Here is a 20746-nt window from a genome sequence, read left to right as displayed (position 1 = left end):
TTTATCCTAGCTTGTATAGGGGAGAACATCACTATTCATTTCCTGAAGACAGTGTGGCGTATCTTGCAGGTCGGAGCTCATTTCCTATATACCTGCAGTGCTTTAACCATTGTCCCTTCCACCATTTAGGGCTATCAGTAACCTCTAGACCCAAGTTGTTGCTTTAACGAGATCCCCAGCAACAAAAAAAGTAAATTTAACGTCTTCGCTGTCGGCCGGCACAACTGGCGCAGCCTCCAAATCGCCCGCATGCACCCAAGCCCACCCAATCCGGCATTCTACCCATCCCTTACGGATCCTCACTTGCCTCATAACCTTGTGACGCCTACAGAGCGCTCCGAGCACAGTGTGGTCGTGACAACCGTGTCTCGCTTCGCAAAAGCAAACACAGGAACAGGCCAATGGCCTCCACACTATGAAATGATTGCTGCTCACTGCGGCGTTTCCTTCGAAGGCCTTCGTGTCGAATGCACTTGACCACAGTAACACAATATCACATCCTGAAGCTATGGAGTCAGTCAGCACTGCGATGGCACTGCCACTGAAAGCCAGACAACCCAGGGAGGACCCTGCCTAGAACACGCTTAGGGTTCTAGCTGAGGCAGGCGTCCAAGTGGATCTCTGCCCGATGCGTCTCGTCGCCACTGGTTGCCGCCATCCGCTCCCTGGTTGACCATTGAACGTCGTTGGCGCTCGCGCTCTCTCTCAGCGTGCAGCTGCAAAACATCCCGCACAAAAACAGCACTCCGCTGTTCCACAGGACCACAAACTACGGCTTGGAGCCCCAACCTTCTCACCAAGTGCACTGTAAAACATATACCAGCGCGGTGTTGCTTAGTATCGTGTTACAGATTCAACTGTCGTTTGCTTCCCAACCTAGCCGTCTAGTTCAGCTCACACGCCGAAAGTCAACACGGTTCATTTGCGCCCTCCTCATTTTGCTTTTCGCTGTTAACTGAAATGCGGCTCACGAATGTCCAGTCGAAGATGAAGTCATACTGGTATCCCTCGCGGAAGAAAAGATCCTTGAACAGCCGCCTTAAATAGGAATAATCTGGGCGATCCTCAAATCGCAAAGATCGGCAGTAGTTTAAGTATGTGATAAACTCAACTGCAAGCACGTGCAGAACAATCCACAGCACTCTCACATGCAGCGATGCAGCCGCTCGTGTCTGCAGTGATTCAGCAGCTGCCCACAAGCTAGGCAAGCAGCAGCAGTAAGGACGCATACATGGAAACTGTTTGCAGAGAACTTCGATGGGGGTTGACATTTTCTTCTCCATGATCTTATCATATTTATCTTTCTTTGTTGTGGCTTTAAGCCCCTGCCACGGAAGTGAACCTCTATTGAAGTACATTAAAACGTATCCTAATGCCTCAAGATCGTCCCGTCTGCTCTGTTCAATTCCCAAGTGAGTATTCACTGATGCGTATCTTGCGGTACCTGAAGTCGCACATCAAACAGAACGGGCACTCACGAAACAAAGGCTTGCACACCCTGCACAAGCGTGCTTCCTTGCACCAATCGAAACGCACCTGTAAGGTTCTTGCCCTCTCGATAGGGGATGTGGGACTGCGTCCTCGGATCTCTATATTTCTTGGCGAGGCCAAAGTCGATAGCGAAAACAATGGACATTTTCTTGCCCCTACCGATTAAGAAATTATCGGGTTTAATGTCACGATGAATGAAGTGCCTGCTGTGAACAAATTCAATACGATTCAGCTGAAGCACAAAGAGCAACCCACACGGAAATGATATGCTCACAAGCCGTCCTCCCGCGCAGCTTAACACTGCAAGTGCGCTTCATTCAGCCAAGCTCACCATTTGGTCGGCGAGCATCAGCACAGTTTTCAAAGAAAGCTTTCTGTTGCAAATGCTGAAGAGGTCCTCAAGAGAAGGGCCCAAAAGCTCGATGATCATTACATTGTAATCCCCCTCTATCCCATACCAATAAAGGGTTGGGATTCCTATTCCCCCCATTAAAATTTTATATAGCTTGCTTTCATAGATTAGTTGCGGGTGTCTCGAACGGACACTCTCCAATTTAATAGCAACTTCATCTCCCGTTGAGATGTTCGTGCCTGTAAACCCCACATTCAAGAACACGCAATATGTAATGTGCCATCCCACTCTTCAAATACAGTTCATGCATGAGTGGCAACCAGAATGCGAACCAGGAAAGCCTGACCGCACACCATCAACGCGATAATGTTCAACAATCACGCAGCCATACCCAGGTAGATGTCGCCGAACGAGCCGCTCCCAATCTTCCTCCCCAAGCGATATTTCCCCCCCACACGGACGTCCATCATTAACAGTACTTACAACCAGCGCCAGACGTGTCCAGACTCCCCTGTAATGGGGTGCTCGTCCCGTTGTTATGGAGCTCCTACTGTAAGCACATACAAAACCAGAACCTGGAACCCTATAGGAAACTGCTGCTGCCAATCAGCTCATCCGGCAAAAGCCTCCTTATGTCTTGCGCGTCAATATTTGCATCCCCTCCATTTGTGGATCAGACTACTCCTGCCCCCTGCATAGGCCACGATAGAGCTGGACCCAGTCAATGACAGTAGAGAAATAGAATTCAGTTGGACTGGAGTAAAACTTCGCAACTATCTTCTTCAGAGAACTCACTGGAAAGCTACAGCAGCCAGTGAAGCTGCCCAGAATGACGGTGGCTCCCTCCTGCCGATGCAAGGCGTGCACCCACCGCTGGCAGCCACAGAAGGTCCCTCCAATGCCCCTCTCAGACCCGACAACAAAACAGCCGTGAGCTCCTTCCAGATGAGAGGCCACCGGGCAGCCAATATCGTTCAACTGCCCGGCTGCCAAAAAAAATCGGGCGCCGGCGTCCGGCGACGCACAAACCAATGACCCCCCTACAAGGCGCTTCGCTCCACGCTGGGGACGTTCGACGAGAACAGCAGCCAAAAGCTGCCGCGGATGATCGATACTATTGACGCCCTCACCCAACTGGTGCACAGCGTCAGGCGGACGCGCGCCGTGGACGTGACGCGGGTTGAGCACGAAAAGACGCAGCAAAAACTCGCCGGGAAGCAAAGAGTTGAGCCCCCTTTAATACATGCAGCACTCGACAACCACAGAAGAACACGAACGAGTTTGTTCCTGCGGGTGCCGGCCAGTTGGGTCCCAACGTTTCTGCAGTCCCTAGGCTCCCGTGGGAGCGGCTCGAGTGAGTTGAGTTCCTCAACACTCTCTGCCGCTTCCAACGCGTATGGCTGCGACACCCAGCTGGATGCCGGACCATACATGCAAGGTGCCTTTGGGAGCAACCCCGCGGCAGCTCCTACAGCTGCTAAGCAACCGCAGCACTTGGTGGGCTCCCAAGGGATCGGCTCGGCTGCTGCTGCTGCTCCCTGTGCGGCACGAAAGACGCTAAATGGCACAACAATCAACTGCGAAGAAGCTGAAGCGATTAGGTAGCCGAGACATCCAGTGTGGTGGCTACTGCGACCATGGCGGCAGCAGCGGCGGCAGCAGCTGGCGCAGAAGCCAGCACTTTGCTCTGGCGGTAGTGATCCTCCAAAAGGGAGAAGCGTACGCTCGGATGCACATATTTTCCGGCCATGAAGTATGGTGAAGAGGAACAGAGGTTAATGGGTCGCTGAGGGCCGAGCAGCAGACGCACGCTGCAGCTGCCCCAGGAGCAGCATTTGCAGCACCGCCCTCGCCCGTTGCATACTGCAGACTCGCCTTTACCAGCCGCAACGAGGATTCCATCAGAGCAGTTGCCCAAAATAAGCAAATACTAGAAAATGTAGATACAGGTTACCCAAAACCTGTTTTGTTTTGACTAATTCGTTCGCAGGACTTAAGTGGCACACAGCCAGGCGTGTGTAGCAAGGGCTCTGCACTGTTGCATCATATTGGTTTTTGACCTATTGTTAAAATTTATGCATTGTACACTTGCCCATCAGCGTTGTTGATGCAGCCGGCACACTGGAATGCCGTGGGTGCAAGGGCGGGTTGCCACTACAACCTGCTGTTCGTCTCGTCCACTGCCTTCTCTGCTTAGCAGTAGTTGGGTAGTATATTCGTATGGGAGGGTCTTTCTCCTGCACATACAGCACTTCGATACATTTGGCTACTATATCGTAGCGACTAAAGCCAACGCGATCAAAACACGTAGAACCTGGTCTCCACCTACACCGAACATCACGGATGAACGGGGCCATGGACGGGAATGTCTTTTCGGTGTACGCTAGGGGGCGTGGTCTTTTTGTATGCATTATAAAGGAGCATTGTCCAACCCTGAGCTTACCTGTGATTCAGGAAGAAACAATCCGGCTCAGTCAGCTTAAATGGCTAGTGTACGGAGATCCCCTGGCATAGTAACGTCCGAAAATGCACTAGCACTCAAACATTTAGTACAGTGGTTTCCCTGTAGGCACCTGATTTCCAATTTCTAGGCATCCTGAGCTCACCGGCAGTGGGCCTGCGGATGGCGGGGAGAGCACGTCGATTATGCAAAATGCATATCCACGTTTGTGTGCATGCTGGACAGAGGAATCCAGTGGATATATGTGCACGCTGGGCTGCATCTCTGCAGCAACTGCAGCACTTACTGCACGAGTCATGTGAGGCGCCTCCTCATCTTTTCAGCCCCAGGACTCTCTGAGAGGGGCCTACTGCATGCACCACAGAGGCGGTTTGCGTATGTGTGTGTGGGGAGATGCTGCTTTGCCTTCGCTGCTGCAGCAGCAAGTACTCAAGCAAGGAGGGGCCTCTCCTATCCCCGCCAGCCCTATGAATACGAGGGTTTGGGCTTAGGAAGCCTAGTGGCTGGAGAAGAACCCACTTGCATGTATGGCAACAAACACTTTGTACATTGGTTCTATTGCAGCTCCCCAGCGTGCTAGGCTAAGGCGAAGGACTTTTATTACTGCCAGATCATCTCCTCAACTGCAGTATTTCCTCATGCAAGTCTTTTCTAAGAGACAACCCCCCATATAAGCATGAAGCCGCTCTTGAGAGATCCCCTCACATCCAGAGGAATTTTCAATCATGTGTTTGGCTTTGAAAAGCTAGTATACACACAAATATCTACCCACCTCTAGCAAACCGCATCCCTCCTTGCCAACCGGAGTGGCACTCAGAACTCAGGAACAACAAGAAAATACAAAATAAAGCAAAGGGGAGCTGGCAAAGACACTGCGGATATTTGCGGCATGTGGCTGAGCCAGGCCCACGCAGGGACGTCCCACAACGTCAGGAGTATACGTAAGCTGGGAGGTACGTTTTACTGCAGGCATCCCTCCCTAGCAATGGCTGCAAGGTGGGCTTGCGCCTACTCGCTTTCCCGTAGCCCACATGTTGAAGGTGCTACGACTGAAACTGGTGTCGGCTTGAGTAGAATAACAGCGCAGGCAGATCGTAGAGCATGGTCCCCTTTTTACCGCCACAAATCCGCTGTGCAAAAATATTATAGGCCGTGCGGAATTCATGGTTCCGCTTGCAGTCGCCACCGCTCAACAAAGGATTAAACAGAGCAAGCAGGAGCTGATGACGAATGGCTGCTGGCAAGCAGTCGTCCCACACCCAGTCAATTGCTTCTCTTCTGGCCACTCAACGCATGTTCTCGTTTTGTGTGACCGGTGTGTTACGAATGTTTCCAGGATATCAGTTTCCTCCGGCTTGTGCGTCCCTCTGCGAAGTTGCTGCCATGTTGTGTAGATAGTTATGGGAAATTTCGGTAAGTTTCTAAATCCTTTTGGGGTGCAGACAAGCAAACTCGGATCGCCTCCCCAGCCAAGTGGTAAATCTAAAATGCATGACCGCGCATCGGCCTAAGAACAAGCTGCAAATGACCGTAGCCAGGGTGGCGCACACACTTTTGTGTCATTCACATTTCTGCTCGCCTCGCAAAGTCCCGCGAATCCGCTGAGGCCAACTCTTCGAAGAAAAAAAGGGACTGGCATAAAGCTTTTATCACCTGTGTTTGGGAGCCCTGCGCCACGGAAGGACGGTACTGGTTGCCAAAAATTGCCTCCTTCATTGGGTCAGCCGACTTTGTTTCGATCTATACACGGGAGCGTGCAATCTTGTACAATGAATCCGCGCCATTGGGAAATAGAGACCATGCCGCATTTCTTAGTTCTTCTCAGTAGACACTCAAGTAATACACCAACTCGTTCTTTTGCCCCTACGCTACAGTGACTGCGTCCGTTTGGTTCTATCGCGTTATAATATATGTGGAGTTGCTTCATGAATGCGCGCAAGAAGGGCAACAAAATTTGGATCCCTGCCACTTATGGTGCGCATGTGGGATCATGAGAAGTTCCAGATGAAGGTTATAAATAGTTGTTCCAAGTCCATTGCTGTAAGTGAACTTGAGTAGGGAATTAAAGACATGCTTGCTCAGCCTATCCACAAAAACGTAAATTCTTTCGGAGGCTCTGACTGACGGCAGAGCCGCCTTGGGTTTCATCGAAACCACACTGCACTAGTGCTTTTCTGCTTTAGCTACGGACATTCCGGAGAAATGGGGACATAATCTTCGACTGCGACGCACATCTTATCCCGCCAAAGACTCCTGGCCACCGGCTTTTTCCCAATATTAACCCAGCTGTCACCAGCTACTACATGAGTTTACATTTTGCGCAGAGCGCGTTTACAAGACGAGGCCAGGACGTTCAATTCCAAAATTTTTTGTTACCACACAAGGGTTCGCCGCCTATGCTGCATTGCCTAATGCGTCCATGAGATTGGCAAGGGGAGCCGGTGCGTGAGTATCCAAAGAATCGAAGCAGAGCACTTTAAAAAGGAAACGGTTGCCGAGGAGAGCCAGGAGAGTGTGTCAGCGACCACGGTTTGTGTTACTTTGGTATAATTAAATGTGAAGTGGCTCTGTATGGGCCATAGAGCGCATCAACATTGTGCGAAACGGTGTGAGTGTTGCTTACCAGTTTGTTCACCACCAGCTGCATCACTAGCATTTTGGTGTTGGAAACAAAGGCTTGCGAAATCAGGGAGGGCGAACGCTGGCGACAGTGTCAGATACTTAATAATACTCCTCGTTGCTTATTTTCACGATTTTGTTCAAATGCTTGGTTTCTTCATGGTGATTGCGCCCCGTTCTGGTTCTGTGTTGCGAGAAAATCTCCTAGTGGTACTGCGGCAGTAGGCTGGAGACCGAAGAGCAGCTGAATCTCCGTGCAAGCGTACAGGAGTAGTAACCACTTCCAAATGGCTTTTATATATTTCATAGCCTATTGACAATTCCTGACACAGCAGCCATAGCGGGAGCCATAGGTGCTGCGGGTGCCTTAGAAGATGAACAGAAGAACGCCGAATATGTACGTAACCACTTAGCTTTCGTACTTTGGGAGCAACAACTTGTGGTTACTTAGTTCAGGAGGTGCTTTCACGATCCCCAGAGGTATACAGATGCACTCTAGTATGCTGGAGCTGGAGTGGAAAGCACGCTTGTTCAAGTCTTCGGGATGGGCTCGTATCTCCAAAAATGCATCAGCGAAGTCAAATAATGAATCGACTATTGCACCTTCCGGAGTTCTAGGACTATGAAAATGAGTTGCATGCACTTCTCCTTCGTTTCCGCCTGCTCCTGTAGGTTGTTTTTGGTTCTTATTCCACTTTTCGTCTTAGGGCGCTAATTCCATTCGTCTTTTGTAATAGGGCACAAACCCATTTAAGATCCCTTAATCCTGTATCCTACCATTGTTTCCCCGTGCAGAGACTTAAATATTGCCTTCTGGAGGTCGCCATCTCTCCCTCGAGTGTGTAACCCAGGCTGTGTACAGGGTGATGTTGTGGTGAACTGGTCCAGGAATCCCCGATTCATAGTAGTACGACGAATTTTTGACACGTCTCCCCGATCTCTTGTTCTGTCTGGCCTCGGTGAAGCTGAGGCGAAGGGAGTGTAGTATCGAATGGAGAGGTACGTTGGAACTCCTCGCCGTAGGTCCAGATTTCAGACTTACTTCGCAGTGTGTGTCAAGTATCTCTAGCGAGCCGTGGCGATTATTATGCATTTGGAGACGCATATAGTTATTTGAGGCGAATCTGCAGGTGAGGGTGTCACCTCTTCCGCCCCTTCACTGCGGCGCCCATTCCGAGAGAGGGTGACGGTCTTTCCCTGATCGCCTTGTTTATTTTCCTCCCAGTGTACTTCAACTTTTTGCTTCTTCATCTCCTTGTCGTTTCTATGCTCTTCCAATCTCGAACTCTGCTTCCTGCAGTATCCCACTAGGAGCCGGCCATCCGCCCTCCCCGCCTCCCCAGTTTTTCTCGATGTCGAGACATCCCGTTTCCGTGTGTTCTCTTTCCTTTGTGCGTGTGGGCATTTCTTCCTAGCAACAAGAAACTTAGCTTCCACATCCGAAACAGTTTGAAGGTCATTTTCTCCCATTTCAGCTGGGCAGCAAATCGTGCGTATTTTCCGCCCATTGATGCGTATGTCCTCCATAATCTCGACGAGTTCTACTCGTTCACCCCTTGGCTCTCGAGAGCCAGAATATTCGCTGGTAATCATTCTCTAGCGGACAGCCCTGCGATGGGTCACTGGCGTAAAAGCTTTGAGCCTCCTGTGGTGCTTCTGCTCATCGGGGAGTGGTGCTTCTCGATGCAGAGCTGCATCGGCAAATGTTTTTGGATAAATGTCCTTATCTGCTTGAGTTTGCTCCCTCTCCGGCTCTTAGACGAACATACATCTCTACATGCACCTCCGAAATGACGGTGCCACTGCTCGAGTAGGGCCACCATTGTCGTGCTGCCGGCTTCGACAAAGAATGGAATGTAGGGCAAAGTGTACTTCGGTAGAGCCCAAAAACTCCTCCGCTGCCCCTAAAAGTGCGATGTTAAGCACATATAGACCTTCATTGCAGGCGGCAAACTCTGGAAATGTCCTTGGGACACCTTATGATAAAGCAGTTTCGGGTGGTTGAATTTGCGTCTTGCTCATTTGAGCGTAATGATTTGCAGAGCCATTGGTGATCTCATCACCAGAGAAAAACCCAGGGGCCACTTTAGGTGAGAGACCATGTAGCGGTTGCCCGACGTTTCGCTTGGTTGGTCTAACCAACGGTTCATTGCATTGGACCAACAACCTCAGGCCTGCAATTCTCGGCGCAGGACAAAAGGCCAACTCGCCTTCAGGAAACAGCTCGCCTGCTTACGATGACCGCAGTTTAATGACCCAGGGAGGGTCTCGCTACGTTCCAAGCCCTGCTGTGGCGCATTCAGCTTAGTTCCCCAGGGCATTTTTTTGAGTTTGGAGGATGCACATCGAGGAGCCCTCGCTAAGTTCATCTCCATTACTATTAGGTATATATGCATTAACTAGATAAGTGGCACCAGTAGTTCCATTGTATAGTTGAAATGGGAAGCTCCTTTCAGCTGCCAAGCGCCTGCCCCACCTGCCAGCATCACCGTTCCCATCACCGTGCAAGTGGAGCCTCCGCTGGGCTTGCCGCTTTAGCCATAGATGCGTTGTTAGTAAGCGGCCCAGAGGCTTAGCGCCCTGGGGAGAACGGAAATAAATCATTGTATTTCCATTGTGTTTGGCAGCCCAAGAGTTTGTAGGGAATATTTAACTGTAAGTTATACTTGCCACCGCCTGCCGGATCTGTTCCTAGACAGCCACACTGGGCCGGCTACCACCGTCCCACAGCGGCTCGCCTTGGCATTCCACTCTTTCGCCGGACCTAGTTCGTCGTTCCTCTCGATTCCTACGGAGATCCAGCTGCCACGAACCCTCCCTGCCGGCCTCTTCTAAAGCGCTGGCCATCTTCGCATGGCTTCGGCAACTGTGGCCCAACTTGTTGATTGGATTTTAGGATAGAATTGAGATGAATATATATATATATATATATATATATCCGTAGAGGTGATAATTCATCAATATGCTTACGTATAGCAATGCACTTTCTGATTGGGTTTTAAGATGGAATGGAGGCATATAGAACCGTACAGTTGATGGTTCATGAATGAGTATGTACACCCTGGAAGACGCATTCTCCAAGGCTGGCATCCAGCTTCCGATCTGTGCCCAGATTGAAATCCTGCAGTACTTGGGGTAAGGTATGAAGATGCAACACGTGAATAGTGCGGGATCGTGACAGTCGTACATGGTATGAAGGCACAGGTAGGCCCTTTCACCTCCGAAAATCAGTGAAGGAACGAATAGCTTTTGCCTCTCACAAGCACGCCCTAAGCGGTTTGTACTGGCTCCACTGAATTGCTTTCTTCCCCCGCCGCACTATCTGGGGCATTACTTTGCTCATCTGCTCCAGATAGCGCTTCATGCTGCTCGAAATCGCTGTCGCTGTGATTGCTGCCGGCAGCCGGCGGTTCTTCAACATCTTCCAGTGGGGCAGTGAAAGCACTGTTGAAGAATGCTTCGGATTGCGCTCCGTCGTCAACCCCAGTTGTAATCTCGTTCCCCGGTTCTTCCCCTTCGAGGTGGCCCTTGTAATCTTGGATCATTTGTTTGTATTCAAGCATCTGCTGGCGTGCTGCAATTAGATCTCTCTGCCGTTGTATATTAAGTACCTCTCGATACGCAGACATTGACGTGCCCCAGCGCCTCCAACTTTCAAGGCCCGCTAGCAACAAAAGGACGCATGCTACTGCTGCTATCAAAAAGATCCCACCGACCGGCCTCATTAGGTCGTTTTGTTCTGCTGAGTCATCTTCTGATGATGGCTGATCGGGAGGTACAGGAAAGTTAACAACGCTCACCTCACAGCCCTCACCGCTAACGCAACTACGCGTTTCAAAAATGCTAGATGGACAAGCTTTACCTCCTGCCGAGGCTGCGCGGAGTATGTGCCAGACACGCATCTGTCGACATCCGATGCACTCGGACCAGCGGGAGGGAGATGGAAAACAGTCTTCATCTCGTAGAAGGCTTATCCCGAAAACCGAGTTGCAAAGTCCTTCTGCAAGTAACATAACCAATGCAAATGACACCGCAGTTAAGCGATAGAAACTCCAAGATATCAGTAAAGATGCCTACTGGGCCTGTAATGACATAGAATTCGTTGTTGTTGCTGCCATGATCAACGCAGTGGGATTCCCAGTTGCAACCTGTGGACCAGACCATGAAGAGGAAATTTGTAAACCCGGATTACACTGTTTACACGATACTACACTGGTATACTTATCTGAACGTCTCTTGCGGTAAACAGAAAATCAATGTACGCAAGGAATTCTCCCGCGAAGGGTAAACCACACCAGCGCAAGGTTCATGCTGGAAGAATTGACAGGGAACGCCCCCTTCCTTTTCCGTTTGGTAGACTTGCATAAACCTGCGGCGACGCCAGTAATAGGGGCTAGTTTTTGAGTCGTTCATAGTGCTGCTCTCCAGAAACTTACTTCTTATATTTAAGTGAGGTTCACCAGGCGCCAGTTGACACTGTACAGCAACATAGCCTAAGATGCCTTGCGTAAATCTACTACAGACATACAATCCCTGCTGAATATTGAAGTAGCAGTCCCATACCTTTTCCGTCGGCAATCAGCCTGGCAGGCTGTCCACTCGCTCCATGCGCCTTGGCAGTCAAGGCTGGCATGAGAGCTAAGTCTTTGCACCAGTGGAATAGTACAGGTGGGAGGCCCTAGAAACCCTCCTGTAGGGCAGATCTCCAAAGGCATACCGAACACCTGGACCTCGCCAATCCTGAAAGGCTTTCCCGCCTTAATGGTTATTGTCTTGGCACGATATAGGCGCAAGTCCATCGCCTCCCACACGCTTTGTGCAGCGGGGGAGGGAGGCACGCTCGTCTCCCATGTGTGGATATTTTCTCCACTGTCGTCCGCAACAGATATTGAACACTCAAAAGAACCCACTTGCGCCCTTGTTGCGCCAGATTGTCCGGTTGCGGAAGCAAATGCTATGCGCAAATGCCATATATCCACGGCACTCTTCAGCTCCAGAGTGGCAGAGGCCTCCCCTTCCACCCCAGCATGGACTTGTGTTGAGGTGTCAAGCAATTTGTCTTGCCATACCTCCAGCTCTGTTGGAGTATCAGAGGACCCTATATCTTCTCTAGGTATTCCCAATCCATCACCAACCTTATGTCGTCCAAATTCAGAAGTGCCAGGGTCCGGGGACAGCTTCGATTGAAACGCCTGTGCAGTCGCATCCCATTGTTTGTTAACTACGATACTTCCAATTTCGGCACGGCTGCAAGGAGATTCGAGGCAATGCCTAGCCAGTTCGGTGCCAGCCTGGAATGCACAAGAGGCGCCCCCTCGAGCAGCAACTTTCACTTGATAAGCATGCAGTGAGACACAAAACTCGGAGCAAGTGGCCGACGAAAACGGAGGAGACCACCTGCAACACAGCAGCACCGGAGGCGTATAATTTGGCTGGCTTCAGCAAAGCCATGACTACACTTTACATTATCTCTGAGGGAGTGAAGCTTTGCAACAGCCCAAAAGATATTAGTGAGGGACGCCATGCACGGACTCTCCTAGGCAATCGCCATCTGCATAGAACCCGGTTGCCCTTTGTACAGAGGCAATTCTTCCCGGAAGGTCCGCAGGTACGTAGTAAAAGCTCTCATCAACCGAAAACCTCTTTGTAGTCAGCATATTTATCCAGAGGACTGAGTCTGGCCCCTTTTGTAAAGATGTCACTGTCCGGGTCGGGAGCAAAGAACCATGCAAGACACGGCGAATCTCTACCTGAGATTCTTCCCGAAGCGATCCATCCCTGAGTCGCTCTTCAATATGCAGGATGTGGTTTACTGTATCATGATGCATCAGCAACACAGAAGCACTACCAGCAGCAGAACAGTGGAATGAGCGGTAAGCATCAGCATTGAAAACCCGAAGTGTCATTTCATTGTACGAGCGGGTGCCAGATATGGGTACTTGCATGTATAGCAGCTGGCCTGGTCGCGAAGAGGAAAACTCCGGAAATGGTTTACCATCCCACCATGGAAGCGGTGTGGTTTCCCAAGAAGCATCAGAATCTCGTACATAGTCCCATGCATGCTGCCGTAGCTTTTTCGAAACTGCTACTGGCTCCTCGAGAGCAAGAAATACAGCCCACTGATCATAGAACACCGGCGCGACACAAAATCCCTTTATTGCAGCAGGGGAAACAAATTTTTTTGATGGCAATTGAAATCCACCTCCAGCAACAAATCTTATGGCACTGTCTATAGGGTTGCTGTAGAAATATGTCATGTCGTTGGCTGTTGGATGCTCAGCGAAAATGGCATCGGGAATTTTGGTATTCGCCACTTCAGGGTTTCTAAGACTTGAAATAAACGATGCCCCTTTATTTTCCTGTGCATTTGCCAGCGAATCATAATAAAACAGCACTTGCTGAAGCTTCTTCCTGCTCTCGTCGGCAACTGTATACTCTGCACCCCGAACGATATAGTAGCTTCTCACTGCTTCCGGTGGGTAAAAATTCTCGTGGAAGGCACCAGAGCGCGAGAGCCACAGATTGTTGGGATACTGAACAGAAACCTGAGTCATTCTACTGAACTCTCGTATTTGCAACGTGTTGCTGAGAGAGCCAATGGCAAAGTGCTTGTGCACCCGGCTGCCATCTTTTCCCGGCCCAAGAAACACAAACGAGTCTCCATATGTGTGTGGGGTAAGGTTATGGCAATCCTGCGACAGCTGATTTTCTTCAATAGAAGTGAAGTACTCAAGAGGCACTCCATCTTCTCCGCCGTTGTGTAGACATAGAGGACATTCGTGGCTGAGGGTTACAGATGGGGAGCCAACAATTTGCTCGAATCTTGACAAGATTTCCGGGGCTCGCACGTCGTAGAAGACAATTTCGCACGGCAGATTCGAGTTGGCGATGCAGCACTTCAGATAAACGCATGCGGAAGGTAGCATACGAGTAAAAGCAACAAAATATGCTATATAGCCTTGATCATCTATTCTGTATCCAAAAAATCGCGGCTCCTGACGATCACCTGCCGTCAATGTTAGCTCGGATCCTTCTTGTTCGCCATCACTGCGAATCTCCACTCTCCTAGCAACGCACATTTTTTGTCGTCTTTTGAACAACAGAGGAGTGTCGTCAGGAATAGCACTGACGAATTTGTTGCCTTCAAACCTCCAACCACGCAGCGTCGCGTCAGTGTACGGGCAGTGGTGGTAAACTACATGAATAGAGCCAGAATCTGCTGCATCAATTAGGAGTGGCTCGGAGTAAGGCTCTCCCGAATCCATGTACATGCTGTACGGCTCGTAGGAGACTCCATAGTCGCTTGCTAAACTGTGGTTGCCCGCAAAAACAACCTCCAGCAGCTCTACTTTGGGAAGCGCTGCAGCGGGAAGAACAAAGCCCGTTGGGAGAAGCACGAATGCATTAAGTCTGTAGGCTTCTTCAGATTTAGCAAGATACGTGCTTCTTAGAAGATCCTGTCGAGGAAACAAACACATCCACGCAAGGAGAGCAATGAGTGTCTGTAAGGTGCGCGTAATCGCTTGGCGAACCGCCCCCCCCCGAAGCATGTTGTCCCGCCGCTGTTCAGAGATCTTAGCTTATTGAAAAAAAAAAACCACACGGTCTCCAATTGAATTCGCCTGCACCATCCTTTGTCGCAGTTGCTTAGCATTTCACTGTTCTCAGGAACAAAGAAAACTTCCAGCAATCAGATTTTACGGATGGTCATGATCTTGATACTACAAAGAACAGCTTTGAAACGTAAGTATCCCGAGGCTTGACGTGGTCCATTTGAGAAGGCAAAATGCTTTTAACTAGGAACAGCTGGCCGTCCCACTCAGCTAGGTCGAGGTCCATCAGAAGTGGTTAGCATACCGGGCCTTTTTCCTGACAGCTTGAGCTTTCCTTTCGGCACAACGTTTCCGACAACCTGTTGAACTGACTTGTACGTACATCAAGGCTGGAGAAAATTGTCAAAACGCGTGTGTGGAAGATTCCCAAACGAGCCCGTTGTTGCAGCCAGTCTGCATATTCAACGCCGAAAAACTCCTAAAAAATAGGACTTTTTGAGGAAACCCACAGGATACAGCAGGGGAACTGCTCATCGTACGTTGCCAGTTTCCAGCCTCTAGCGTGCGTCTCCGTATCACTTTCCTTCTTTGGAGCGCATGGTTGATTTGAAAACATGCAACTGCAGGGAAAGTAAGTTTGAATATCAGCGAGATCCGTCTGTATACTCAATTCCTCCTGCTCCAGTATGAACAAAGCATTAGATTGCCGATACTGCAACAAGACTCCGCATTACGCCTCTCGATTATTGCGTTGGGGCTGCCTGACAACTGAGTTTATTCTGCGTCCTGCCCAGCGGATCAATGTTTTGCACCCAGCACATTGTTACAATTCTTTTTCGACGTCCCTCGTGCTCCGAAGCCAGCAGAGACGTGCATCCAGCTTTTTCTTAGAACGGTACCCGCGATGGAAAGCGTTTCCTTGAAGCTAAGGTTCTCTGTAACCATGTATTTAGCAGACGAGTATATTGAGTTCATGCCTGCATTTGCAACTATTACTAGCCCCACACACTAGGAAACATTGTTCTCTGTCTCTGTCGGTTACAAGCTGCCTCTTCATCGAGACTATCCTGGCAACGCTTAAGCTTCCTTCACTCATAAAGAGAGGTGCTATCTATTTGCCATACTAAACATCGACAGTGTTCCGAAACGTGTATATGTGCAGATGGACTTAAGTGTGTGATGGTGAACCATGGGGCTGCCCGCTGATGCGCTGTGCCTTGGGGCTGGAGCCCAGATGCACCTGTCTCTTATATTTTGTCCATCAAGGCAGCTTCAATTGCTACGTAACTGAATCAAGAAACAAATGTTTACCTCCCCTGAAATGCAAAAAATGGTGTAATTCTTCTGGTACTGCGCGCGTCTTATCCCAGTGCGCGTATTTCCACCCCAACTATTGCACGCATGGAGTGTGACAAGTCCTCAGTTTTAGCAGACGGCCATCGTGAGGCGCAATGGAGGTTAAATACTCCACATAGGAGTTTCGCCACAATAACTGATCTCCCATTCAGTTTGCAAGCGTCCTTGGACCAGAGAGCAAAGGCCCTAGGCTGATGTGGAGAGGATGTTGCCATTCCTGAGTTGCAGCCCTTCATGCTGCAATGCCTGCTGGATGGCTGCCCAACATGCACCAGCCGGCCTTCCTTTTCTGCCCCAAGCAGCAGACACCCTCGTCTGCCTGCGTGTCGAAGGATGGATACACCCAGAGAATCAAGGAGGTTGCTAGACGGGCTTGGGCTCTAAAGTCAGAAAAGAAGAAACATGGCAAGGAAAAAATATTTCCGATGCTATTTGTAGTTACTGCTGCTGCTACCGACCTGCATCTTGCAGTGGGCAGCCCATGCAGTGGAGAGTTTAATGGCCATTTAAGGCTCCCTTTGCCATTAGCCTGCCTGGGTTGGGAGCCGGTTTTTCATCCATGCATCTCAACCGAATGAAACGTTTTGCATTGAATCGCCGCCATAGCTCAACTTGAGTCAGCAGGGGCCTCCTCAACGTTAAAAGGCGGCCCAGCCCCAGCATGGAGATATTGTCGGCGGCGACGCCGAGCTATCCGTAAGTATGGGAATTGGTGTTAATCACGGCGGAAAAATTTTAGAGCGACGAGCAAATAGGTAAAAATGTAGCAGATCTTTAGGAGTGGATACGCCGCCCAACTTAACGTGGCGGTGTGCGCGCCCATGCTTGTAATACGCCGCTGAGTCGAGGAAGCTGCAAAGATGCTTCTCGGGAATTTCTTTGCAGAAGTGTTCCTCAAAAGCACACTCGGGTCGTCTGTCTCCTGGTGGCGTGGAACGACATTCACGCTTTCTGTGACCTCTGCGCGTCTCGACAGGTGTGCCCAAGATGTCAGCTGCCTCCAGTTGCCACAACATCGGATCAGAGAAGAGTGTTTCGGTTTAGACCGGGACAGCTGGAGAACAACTGGTCTAGACATATACTGTTGAATATGCCGTCATTTCACACAAGGAAGGAAGTAGATGCGGTTCGATAGGGTCTCCTTGGTAGACAGTCGCATATTGTGCACAGACTTGGGGTTCATGCGCATACATTAAGAGCCTGCCTCCACCGGTTTCGCGGTGGGCATGCAAGGCTAACTATTTAGCAGCGTCTTGAATTCGAGCCAGAATGTGCTAATGAACTTCAGCTCCCTATCAATAATAGTGCTATCCGGTAAAACATGGAGCTTCTAGACGTGATCAATGAATAATTGGGTCACTGTCTCCTCCGTAAGTGAACACGAACAGCGGATAAAGCAGGCATATTTGCTCATTCTCTAAACAGCAACAAAAATGCTATCGCAGCTTCTGGCTGGCAGTTAACGCATCATAAGGTCCATTGAGGTATCTGTCCACATCCGCTTACAAGTGGGAAGATCCTGCAGGAGTTCGGATTCGAGAGTGTTTTCCGCTATAGCTGCCGGTATTCAAGTGAGGTTATATTCATCAGATTAGGAGAGCATCCTAGGCCACCAACGGGGCCTAGCCATTCGCTCAACGTGTTGTGTCCCGCTAAAGCGTGATCGTTCGTTTTGTGCAAAGCGTCAGGCGCAGGGTGGATTCCACCGTACGGCCAGCGGTGCCCACTCTCCGCCTGGTGCCACAGTAGACCGCCAATGCCACATGCTATAATGCCTAACTCGTCGCCCACTGTTGAGCTCGGCAAAGACTGTAACGAGCTTGATGGGCACCTACCGAACAAGGATACTGTAGTTTGGAAGAGCAAATGGTAGTAATATCAGAGAAGCGCCGAGGCAGAGTAGAGTGCCTGGGCGGTAGCGCATTGGGAGAGTGAGTCAGCGGCCTTGCTTGTGATGCCCTTGATACAGTCGGATGCGAAGTCGTGCTACGTGAGCCGGCAAGACCACCGAACAACTCCTTCACGATCAAAGTCCTGGAGAGTCTTTGTCACGCGTGTCAGGGACTTGGACTGTGGAGCGCCTGTTATGACTAACGTCGAGGCTTGTCTACTCCCCACCAGAGTGCTCAGAGCTCAATCTGACGTACTGAAAGCTTCTATTTTCTCTCTGTGGAAAAGCTTGAGTAACAGGCAATTATTAAGTGCTTTTTCAGGCTTCCAAATATCCGAGAGAGCACCACCATAACCGCAGTGTCGCTGGCATCGGCTGTCACGAAGAAGGCTCCGCTCAAATGAAGTAGCATGTGTATAAAAAACGATGTCACGCTCCGAACGAGGCTTCTGGCGTCTTCTGGAGCCGTCTCAACAAGTTGTTGTTTCATCATTAGTAGATCTGATCGAGGGACTTCTGAACATCCACGCGAATGAAGAAGCGGCCACCTTTGAATGGCCTCCATATTCTCCTGATCTGCTTCGGCTCGTGCTGAAATAAGCCCTAAGAATCTTATTGTCTGGGTGAAGCATGTGTTCGCTTGTGCTTTTAGGAATCGTTAATTCTTATGTAGCAGTTGCGTCGTATGCCATGAGTGCTGCAAGTGCCCCTGCACATTCCTGCTACACGCAAGCACGCCATCCGTGGATTTAACTTTTTCCAGCTCTCATTAATTGGGCCCAAGAAATCGTGATTAACCTGTCTCTCTGGCTCATCTGGTGTACCTAGTTGGCCAACTACCATACGCATGCACTCTAGTTGGCAAGTGCGAGTGCGGAACACAATATTGCGCCTCTCGTCTGAACGTACCGGCGTCTGCAAAAGCACGCCAACGAACTCACATGAAAAATACACTTCCGAGCCCTACGGACGGTCAAGTAAGTCACAGATCCTGGGCATCAGAATTTCTTACTTTATCGAGAATTTGTTGACAGCCACACTCCTGCCCGTCGTCTTCCCCAACACCGAGTTGTATCGAAACGCGCTAGTTAGCAGCTATGCTTTGCTTTTTCTCAACAATTCGTCCGCTTGAATCTCGAGTTCCCACTTCAAGGCACGGGGGTTGCCGGCACCTCGAAATAAACCGTGGGGCTGCGCAGGGAGTAAGTGTGATCCAGCTGCACTGGAATTCAGCTGGTGTCCGGCCAGCTGGGAGCTCTGTTTCATACGATACATGAGAACCATTTCCTCAACTGCGCCCTCCTCAGCTGCTTGTTGTGTGTGGAGTGGATAGAAGCATCCAAAACTGCAGTCGTCGCACAATTCATAACAAAGCAGTGCATGCATTCCCCCTCCTCTGGAAGCGCCTCTGTAATGCTGTGAAGTCCCGATGGTTTTCTCTTCGGTACAATGATTTTACTTCTATTGCTGTCTACGGGGCAGAATGTGTCGGGAACTCTGAGAGCTGCACTCTCTCACAGCTTCCCTTAATATGCACCACAATGGTGTCTTCTGGTGCCAACACAGTGGCACGCGCAGAGGCGCGCTCTACTGTGTCATCCACTGCATACCTAGGGTTTTAGGTCGTGTACTAGTCCAACAAAAAATCCCCGTATTGCGGTAGTGTGACCCTTTTCTAAATTGAGAACGCATTTCAGCACCGATTCCGTCTTCCTGTCCGCCACTAACGAAAAGTAGTCTCAGAAGCTGCACCAATAAGAAGACAGGTAGGTCGCAGATCCTGATCATAGCTTCATATATCAGATCCGCTTGTCTGCATGCGATAAGTAGCGCGGGAAACCTGGAGTTGATGAGAGGCGGGTTGACCGATGCAGACGCACCTCACCTTGCATGGAAATCAATGCGTTTTCCTGATTTCCCTACCAGAAAAAGGCCTTCGCGTGCAAGCACCTGCAAGCGTTTGTCCTATGCACACACGTACACCTGGCAAGCCGACAGGACAGCTGCTTAGTGACTTCGACGGAGGTGGGCTGCAGCAGCGCATCTTCGCCACGGCGTTGATAAAAGCTAGTCAGTATGTTCTAGTGCAGTATACATGTGTGGTATGAAGTTTGTGGCTTGCTTCGGCTGCGCAACATGGGGCACTCCCCACAGCCCAGCCCATGCGGAGCCGGGCCCCCATGCTCCTGCCAAAGCACTATTTTCTACTCTTCACTTATGCTAACGGCTACCATATTGTAGCTTCTACGCCCACCAAACCTAGAACCCGTGCCCTGCCCGTAAACCCATGCAGTTGGCGCCACCCAACCCCTCTAATCGCAACTACGTCGCAATCCTCGAAGTACACCAAATTATTGAACAACTAAACCGCCGTCACTGATCGTCCCACGAATACTGGCTCTCAGCAATGGATATAAAATGCAGTGCAGAAGTGTGGATGCATCTGATGAACGCTTGTCCTTGCCGTCTCTTGAGGCGTATTGTCGCACTGAAATGTCAAAGATTTGGTTTTGCTCGTCTGGTTGCACCTCGTGAAGTCTGGCGCATGTAGGTTTGTTGCGAATTTGCGTGTTAACTCTGTATATCCTTCCCTCTTAATACTGCGTGCAAAGCCGAAGGCATACAGCTCTCAAGAAAAGGGAGTCCAAGGAAATGCAGGGCTCGACCAATAATGCCACAGCGCTTGTCGAGTCAGCCACTGCGCGGACGAAGAGGCGCGCAGCTCTATTGAGCAAGGTACAGCAGTGCCACATGTGCATCAGAACACGGTAACATGCCCAGCAAAAAGACCGTGGAGCATGTTGAGAACAAACAGACAAACAAAACACCACAAAAAACGCAAAAAGGCGGGCTGTTTTATAGTAAATTCAAGCTCGTCCTTGTATTGTAAGACAAGCCCACATTCCCTACCCCTGAGCGTGTTTGCTTCCTCTCTTTATCTTACGCTTTTCGAAGGCACGAAATAAAGGTGCCAACAGACATCAAACGGCAACAAGGAAGATATTCACAAACGCTGCAGGAAG

General features: G+C 50.1%; 3 protein-coding genes across 3 annotated transcripts; 1 reads left to right on the top strand and 2 right to left on the bottom strand.

The window, feature by feature from the left end:
• Window positions 1-584: 584 nt before the first annotated feature.
• Window positions 585-2310, bottom strand: EAH_00004040 (Casein kinase one (CK1) TgCK1a, putative; the record flags this gene model as incomplete). Its single annotated transcript, XM_013393592.1, has 6 exons — window positions 585-716; window positions 972-1111; window positions 1232-1444; window positions 1537-1723; window positions 1823-2082; window positions 2235-2310. The coding sequence occupies 6 exons, from the start codon at window positions 2308-2310 to the stop codon at window positions 585-587; spliced, it is 1008 nt and encodes a 335-aa protein (XP_013249046.1).
• A 637-nt stretch (window positions 2311-2947) lies between these two features.
• Window positions 2948-3448, top strand: EAH_00004030 (hypothetical protein, conserved; the record flags this gene model as incomplete). Its single annotated transcript, XM_013393591.1, has 1 exon — window positions 2948-3448. One exon carries the CDS (start codon window positions 2948-2950, stop codon window positions 3446-3448), a length of 501 nt encoding a protein of 166 aa, XP_013249045.1.
• A 6744-nt stretch (window positions 3449-10192) lies between these two features.
• On the bottom strand, window positions 10193-14401 carry EAH_00004020 (hypothetical protein, conserved; the record flags this gene model as incomplete). The annotated part of the gene is made up of 4 exons (XM_013393590.1): window positions 10193-10797; window positions 10940-11071; window positions 11641-12320; window positions 12456-14401. The coding sequence occupies 4 exons, from the start codon at window positions 14399-14401 to the stop codon at window positions 10193-10195; spliced, it is 3363 nt and encodes a 1120-aa protein (XP_013249044.1).
• Between the last annotated feature and the right edge of the window lie 6345 nt (window positions 14402-20746).

This window comes from Eimeria acervulina, genomic scaffold, assembly GCF_000499425.1.
Source record: "Eimeria acervulina Houghton genomic scaffold, Eah_scaff14, whole genome shotgun sequence".
Taxonomy (NCBI): Eukaryota; Apicomplexa; class Conoidasida; order Eucoccidiorida; family Eimeriidae; genus Eimeria; species Eimeria acervulina.
The sequence above is the reverse complement of the archived record's forward strand: the minus strand, read 5'-3'. Positions and strand labels throughout refer to the sequence as shown.